General features: G+C 34.5%; 1 protein-coding gene across 1 annotated transcript; it reads left to right on the forward strand.

Annotated features, from left to right (window-relative positions):
* Nucleotides 1-865: 865 nt before the first annotated feature.
* On the forward strand, nucleotides 866-3,228 carry LOC137394679 (cytochrome b5-like). The gene is made up of 4 exons (XM_068081436.1): nucleotides 866-967; nucleotides 1,455-1,642; nucleotides 1,819-1,947; nucleotides 2,730-3,228. The coding sequence occupies exons 1-4, from the start codon at nucleotides 913-915 to the stop codon at nucleotides 2,748-2,750; spliced, it is 393 nt and encodes a 130-aa protein (XP_067937537.1). The 5' UTR covers nucleotides 866-912; the 3' UTR covers nucleotides 2,751-3,228.
* The last annotated feature ends 5,182 nt before the right edge of the window (nucleotides 3,229-8,410 follow it).

An 8,410-nucleotide genomic window follows, 5' to 3' on the forward strand; every position in this document is an offset into this window, starting at 1 on the left:
GAGTCATGTGGCATATGCAGCTAACCTTTGCTCATATCAGATATGGCAACATAACTGGTACATGAATAGTCACAAGCAATTTCAAGTCAAACTCCGGTCACTGTGACTTGGCAAAATGTCATATCTTGTAGAAGAATCTTCACAGAATGAAAATATATGAATGCAATTTAGGAAAGGAACGCAGGTCAACCTAACAACTACTTTTAATACCAATAAACAACTTTTCACAATTTTTTAGGAAAAGGTTAACATCTGTACAAATCGAGCAGTCAGTAACTTACAAAACAATTATACTAATATAACTTCCCACAAAAATGTTGGCTAAAATCCATAGATCATATGGCGTGATCTTGTCAAAATGATCACTATATATACTGCCGATTGGCACACACTATGTGGCTTATCAGACATGGGCCAAATACTGAAAACGGCGTGCCGTCAATACTTTTTGCAAGGATTTGAAGCTAGCATTATACCTATGCCAAAACTTCTAAAGCATTAATACTTTATGGTCCGTACCAGCGGCTATCGCTATGTGGTAAATACCAACGGTTTAGATGCGTACTGTACAAGTGACCATGTCCATTAGAGATAAAATCAGGACTAAGGTGTTTACCACAAGTTGGGAATTTTCCATAAACATTTGACTATCTTGATTTATGCCAGAAATTTGTTAGCTATGCATTAATTATTACTGTTATTGTGCCAAAGAGACTTCTTCTATATGCATTGAACAGCTTGACAAGCGCAACTATAGCTGGCAATTGTCCAAAAGGTTTAACCAATCAACATTCGACATTTATCCACACCTCTAACTGAGCTATAAAGCACCGGCGCTGAGAAGGCTTTCAGCACTTCACTCAAAGCATTTGTTGGAGAAGATCTTTGACTTGTATAAACTTGGAAGACACAATGCTGTTAGCAAATAATTTACCAACGTTCCAACAGATGAAAGATCTTATCACAGGTGAGTACTGAAGCATTAATAAACTGAGTGGTAAGCGTGAGGTTTATTAATTGCTACATGACAATTTTAAATCTGCTTTGTAAATGGTGCCATTGTTCAAAAAAGTGAAGAATTATGCAAGTGAGGAATAACATGAATAAATAATATAATAGAACCCTTTCCTACAGTAGACATTTCGCATGCTTACATAACCTCTGATGAACGTGTAATAAGCATGCTTACATTAATTTTTTTACATAACAGCCGAGTTGTCATTTCTGCCTCAGTGGATGTTTAAAATTTGATAAATAGTTGACAACTTTTATTTTGGAAGTTTACCAAAAATATTCAATTAATTATGGATGAGTCAATGGTCTATGAACACGAGTAGTGGAATTTTCCATGAAGTCAAGTACAACTGATAAGCTGAGAGTTCTCTTATCTCTTCAACCTTTGTGATCTTTGCGCATGACTTCATTCAGCTGATGAGTATATATAATATTTAAAGGTCGAAGCGATGTTGTGCTGCCACGTGGTGAGGATAAGTCTAAAGTAGAGGAAGTAAGCTGCCAATGTCGACAAGAAGTTCAAGAAAAGCTCTTCAGTATGAAAGAAGTTTCCAGACATTGTGACAGCATGTCCTGTTGGGTGGTCGTTGACAATGCTGTTTATGACCTCACAGAATTCCAATATGATGTGAGTACTGATTTTTGAGCGAGTATATCTTGAACTTGAATGTAATTTGGTAAACAATTTCCAAACTCCCTCCAGCTGAATCAGTAAGAAAAATCATATTAACTGAGTCCAGTAACCACAGAGGTGTTCAACCTCTACATACAGCCACGCAGCATATAAGTCGATGATTATTGCAGCATCCTGGTGGCCTAGATGTAATTCTGGAACACGCTGGCAGAGACTGTACAGGAGTCTTTCAAGATGTTGGCCATTCATCATGGGCAGCTACAGCCCTACAGAAATACAAGATTGGCATGCTGAATGTGGTAAGTAACACATGTCATGTATATTTAGCATTGTGAGTGAGAAAAAAACAGAATGCAAGCTATGAAGAACTTACCAATTTGTCTTGTCACATCTCATACAGAGCTTGTAATATGCATATTTCAAGCCACAATGATAAAATTTGTTATTAAAATACCCTGCTTTATCAGTTAATTTAGAATGTATACGGAATTTGTAAATGAAAATAATTGAGAAAACAGGCTGGCTAAACAAGTAACTGATGAACAACTGGGTATAATACAGTAGACAAGCAAGCTACGTATTTGGTTTCCATTTCAATGACAGGTATCATAGCCTTTATGTTTCTACTGACAATGCTTGCTGTCACAAAAAATTTTCCAAGTTTAAATGTCTTTGTGAGGTAGTTGTGAAACCAAACAAATGCGCCTGCCCATATTCTCTTATCAGCATGAAAATTAAGAATTTGATTTGACAACAATGCAAACTTGAGCTGTCCCAATTAAAACATTGTTAAGCCAAACAGAGATAGCAGTACGTCCCACCAATTCACTGTCTGTTTGCATAAGGAGTGCTATTCAAAACATCAATTCTTGGTTACTGTTAGGATAATTGCATAGAGCAGTTTTTTTTATTCAAATCACCTCATTACCACAATTTTTTGTCGTTTCATGCTAGTATAAAAAACTATCAACTGACAATTATGCAAAATTATTAAAAACACTATATTTTACTATTTGCTACAGGAAATAGTCAATGATCTTGTCGCATGATTGTTCACTCAGTCATATAATTGTTATTGCAGGAAGAGAGAATCATTCTATGATGCAGCTACAACTCAATGCAATAATCGGATCTGTTTGCTCATACCGACCAGAACCGTCGGTTCATCTACAGCTGTATGTGTAATATAAATGTATATATACATATTTAAATATTTTTGCTGTGTTCAGCCTTTACTGTAACCCTTTTTGTTCTTAATTTACTTTGACGATCAATGTTATCACTTGTTTTTCCTGCCAGTCACTTATACCTCATTGCATAACTTGTGCAGCTTATTTTGGTCATCAAAATATTTGATAACCCTTAATAAGCAAGAACAGTAGCCACTAACTACATGTTTTTGGATAAACTTGAGGTACCTCACCCAACACAATGCCAATCTTAGTCAAACATTGTTTAGTGTATAATATTTACTATTGTATATATTTGTTATAAACTGGGTGTATAACACTTTTCATTTTATGTATTTTTTATATATTTCATTTGTTGACAATAAAATCTTTCATTAAAAATATATATGTAAATTGTAGATGCATACCTAGCTAAGTTTTTACTTCCTATATTGTTAAGTCGTAGAACCCATTCAATTTCCACATGATTAATGCAAGACAAAGATCTTGGAACATGGCCAAGCAAATTGTTGATCTTAATACATCCTTAGTAGTTACAACAACAAATCTTTATGGCTGATTCACTATATTCACAGATCACAGATATTTTCGTATGATAACTAGTCAAATGATCAGTGACCACATTGACATAGCTATTTTACAAAATCTTCTTAGAACACTATAAAAAAGTTTTCGAAAGAGTATACGCCTGGCATTCATTTAACAAATAGCACACTTGATAGCAGCAAAAGAAATGTTAGAAAACAAATCAAGTGAAAAACAGAATCGCTTAACTCACTCTAGTGCAGAGATTGTGATTATGCAATTTGCAGCCATCAAGCATATGATGCTTAAAAATAATCTAGAATTATGCATTTTCTTTTTGTATAACTTGGCATGCAGCAAGAGCCGTATAGCTTCATAGAGTCTCGGCGACCAGCGGAAGCGCATATGGGAGCTCACCCGTTTCCAAACAAACAGGCCACCCCACTAATTTTATATAAGTTATAGTGGAAAGGCTGCTACATTGACCAACAAAAATTACTTCCATTGGCAATCGATCTGAAATTGGTTGTTGAATTAAACACCATTGGAAAGATGACAAAATTCCCTACAAGAAGCTAACAATAATCTTTTGTAAAAATGTTAAGTAAATGCAAAAAAGAGGTATTGAGAGCGAGGTATGAATATTCCATTAGAGATCAGTATATTGATCGGGTTTGTTTGGAAACAAGCGTTTTTGGCTGCGGGACTCCGTGAAGCTATACGGCTGTAAGAACCGATGCAATAGCTAATGGCATTCAAGTCTGGATGAAACCAGATGTTGACCTAGTTATGACTAGTTATACCTATAGATAATGCACATTTAGCACATTAACTAGAGCCACCTTCTAGCAAGGTCATAGCTTCACCCAAGTTTATCAGTTTTGTTTGACTAAGCAGTAGTTGCATCCGGGGCATTTCTAAACTGACCAATGAAAACTAGCTATATTCTGTAGAATTTTCCAGATAACCACTTTAATCGCACTAGGATTAGTATGTTTTGTAACATGATAACTTTTGATAACGAGCACGATAGGTAACAGAGTGACATATGGTGAAAATAGAACAAATCACATGAGATTTCATGAACTTTGCTCGGGACACGATTCACCGTAAGGAAAGTGAGAGAAGCAATGATATGACATTTGACAAGGTAATACAACGAGGCATCTCTATACAATTATCATCAATGTAAAGTTCTTGTATTTCGAAAAATAGGCTAAGCTCAGCAAACCAGTGTTCATTTTAGGCAATCACATAACTTGATGATCGAATAGGAATTCTACTTGCAAGTTTTTGCTCAATAAAATCCCAAAAGAAACTAATGTAGTGAAATAAGGCTAAAGTAATTAGATTGCCCATTAAAACTGTAATTATGAATTTGAAAATAAGAAAATAATTTAGTCATAAACACAAACATTCTTTTAAAAATAAACTCTTACACATATTCAGCTCGTAACATTTTATATACACTGCATCCCTGAGGTGAGACTTGAAAACCTGCTAAATTTGTACAGAAACATCTGGTTAGTTGATGTATTGCCAAAAATGCAAAGCCGGCAAATGCATAGTTTCATAACAGTGCCAAGCCTATGTAGGAGCCCATGAAAAATTTCATGATAATTTACCAGGCTGCCAACAAGCACTCTTGAAAGATAAAATATACCCTGGACATAAAATGACAGATGTTTATCATGATATATAGTTGAATGAGGCCAAAATAACCTTGTACTTGAACGGATAAACAAAAGTCTGGGTTTATTCGCATAAAAATTTTACAAACTCAAGTCAGACTTCTACAAAAATTAATTAGTTCTGCCATCTGTTTTGTACGTTTTTTTCAAAATTTTTCCATAAGAATCAGTTTAATTTGTTCCACAGTTCAATATCCATGACAATCTATACACCTAATACATTTCTCGATGTTGGTGTGTCGTTCCATCTATAGCTATTAAAATCTTGGAATAAACAACCATATTGCAGAAGATTTAATCTCAAACCCTCCGCTTCTCCAGTCCAACACCTTACTAATTTACTCACACATGCTTGATAGTTTTCTAAACGATATATGTCGCTATACGAGAGCAAATATGCTGAGACACACGAGATGCTGACAGCTCTTATTAATGAGCTTACTCAAATTATTCATTGGTAACGTGCCAGGCTAATAGCAAGTGTCAGGCAACTCTCATTACTTCTCAATTGTTTATAAGCTGATTTTTAATAATCGGGCAATTGCCGGGTAGCACAGCTAGTACATAAATACTGCAAGTAATCACATGGAGCATTAAAAATACATACATAAATTAAAAACTCAATTAATGAGATAATAATCAGAAAAAAAGATTTTTTTGTTTCTTCATCTTACAGGTGCACAAAAACAGTTGCAGAGGGTGTAAGATTGGAAGTAGACTTTCTTTATCTAAGAATATGTCAAGATAAACTAATTTAGCTTATAAACTTTCTATTTACAATATATTTATACATTTTCTTTTTATTATCAACCTTTTGACATTACTAACAAAACTGCAATGCCTCCAGAAACTTTGATAGTTGCACGTTAGAAATTATCTGGGCTGTGAAGCCCACTAATTACTCAAATTTTACGTCATATACTGGAAAATTGATAAGTAAAAGTTTCCTGCAATTATACTGATTACAAACATTTTTTGTACATGCAATAGCTATTATCCTGATAAAGTGTTACCTTGTGGGTAATGTTTTATTAGAATGTTAATTTCAAGCAGTGCAGAAAACTTGCAAATTATAAAATGACAAATACTTGGTAACGTTGATTATTGTACCTTCAAGTTTACCCATCAAGATGTATTATTTATAAATAGCTGGTATATGTTTCAGATTGATCTTTGTTTTAGCAAGTATTTGATGTGAACTCAACCGCTGCAATCATAGGCTAATAAAATAAATTCATCTTTTTATTAGTAAAGTCTACACTAAAGAGACATGCTTTCCATATCTGACGCCACTGAAGCGACACATTAAAAAGTAGGATAACAATTAGTCAACTGTTACCCTGACAGTCACTAAGAATAGCAATAAAATTCCATGCATTTTGCTGACTTCCTTGACACAGGCTTCACTTCAATTTAAATTGGATGCATTTTGTTAGTTCAGCTTTATACCATTGCAACAGTGGCGTCACAGGAGGAGCCAACTTTATTCAGAGAGTAAAAGGAATGGACAACAATGACATGCAGCATTTGAAGCGTATCAGACAGTAAAACAAACTTTATCAACATATTAAAAAAAATCAGAAAGGGTCGACAGAAGATGAACACCAAGTAGTATATTAGCTAATGAGCATCTTTTAGTGCATCAAAAAACAAACAGATTCCCATATCAGCCCAAATTCCCTACTGTTTGTTTACATTCCCCAATCTGTTAAAAACCAAAAGTTCTTAAGAAGTCGAGAATCTAAAATCAACAAAAGCCACAAAACCAATAATTTCAAATGCTCTAGCTTGGTTTTTAGCCATTACACAGCTACTTAAATGGCTAAAAACACGGTCTAAACAAAATACGTTAAGAGCCAATAAAAGTGTAAAAAATTGACATAAGTAAATACACTGATGTGGATGGACGCAAAACAAGCACCAAATTTTCGAAGTTAGTTGAACATGACAGTAAAATATGAGCAGGTGTTTACTTACGCTTTCTATCTCTAACACATTTCAATAATAATCGACTGCAAAATAAGAAAAATTTACAACTATCTTCAATATATTACATACATTCAGTACTTAAAATTAGTGGAACTGTGATAAAAAATAAGAAGCAATACAAGAATAAAAATACAAAGAATAAGAATACAAATAAGAATACAAAATAAGATACAACACTAGGTATTGCATAAAAAATCGGCAAAAGCACATGAATCAGGTAAGAAAGCATTTGGATAATTTTGTAAATCTTGTTTTAGACATGCTCCTACCACTTAGTGTGCCTATATATAAACACACATCTCTACTTAGGTATGGCATACAAAGGCTTTGAGCTGGCTATTACAAAACGGTTGGGTGTTAAGCAAAAGTTCTACTTTTGTAACTTGAAAAACTATCTACTTTCTGACTTTGTGCACAACAACAGGTCAACTTAAATTTGAAACCGGACACTGCTGGCCACTTTTCAGCTAAATGCACACGTTGTTATCAACTTATTCAAACTGTTAAGTTGATAACCCTATTAGTGTAAGTAGTTTCTCCATAACATTTTAGTAAAGCAACAAAATTGACATTAGGCCTAAACAAAGCACTAGGTGTCGACTTACACAACTGTTCTCAAGTTGCTGCAAGAAAGTGAAAACTTCGCCTGCTTGTATTAAACCAGTAACCATTTTCCAATACTTCCAATTGAGCCTCGCATCGGCTCGCTACTTTTTTTAAAATAAATATTCATTTTGCGAAAGTTTGCATTATTTTATTAATGTTGGAGAAAAATACAAGTTATTTGTATGTTTATATTGTATAAAGATTGATAGAAACAATTTAAGTTATTGATTTACAAACTCGATCACGTCATAATGGTTGAATTACATAATAATTTCAGGTTCTAGCAAGCTTTCTTGCAGACGATCTCATAAACAGCTGGCGCGCACTAATTAGGACTAACGGTACAATATTGCACTCGCTACTAAAAGCGAGAAGCTGCACCTGAGTGCGAAAGATTAAACTTTACCCCGCATTTGTCTATGTTTTAGGAACTTGTTGACTACCAAACGTGAAAATTCGGATTTGCTACAGCTGCACGCTTCTTATTCAGCCTTACTCAAATATACCGTGGAGTTAGTCACTAGTAATTTCAAATTTGCTTAATAACTTTGAGCCACTATAATATGCCACATTATTATTTTGCATGCCATTTTATTTTGTTCTACCGACCTTGACTTTTTATACTAGACCGTAATGCATACGGTGGTGGAGTTTTGATGGGAAACAGTCCCAACATCGACAAGTCCGAACCTAGACAAGTCCCAATCTCGACAGAGGTTGGTCCGAATCTAGACAAAGGTTGGTCCGAACATCGACAAAGG

This window comes from Watersipora subatra, chromosome 4, assembly GCF_963576615.1.
Source record: "Watersipora subatra chromosome 4, tzWatSuba1.1, whole genome shotgun sequence".
Taxonomy (NCBI): Eukaryota; Metazoa; Bryozoa; class Gymnolaemata; order Cheilostomatida; family Watersiporidae; genus Watersipora; species Watersipora subatra.

What these genes read in the sequence shown, in the direction of transcription:
- LOC137394679 (XM_068081436.1), top strand. Translation starts at nt 913, where the DNA reads ATGCTGTTAGCAAATAATTTACCAACGTTCCAACAGATGAAAGATCTT. An exon ending in GATGAAAGATCTTATCACAG is followed by an intron (nt 968 to 1,454) that starts GTGAGTACTGAA and finishes TAATATTTAAAG; the next exon opens with GTCGAAGCGATGTTGTGCTG. An exon ending in TCACAGAATTCCAATATGAT is followed by an intron (nt 1,643 to 1,818) that starts GTGAGTACTGAT and finishes TGATTATTGCAG; the next exon opens with CATCCTGGTGGCCTAGATGT.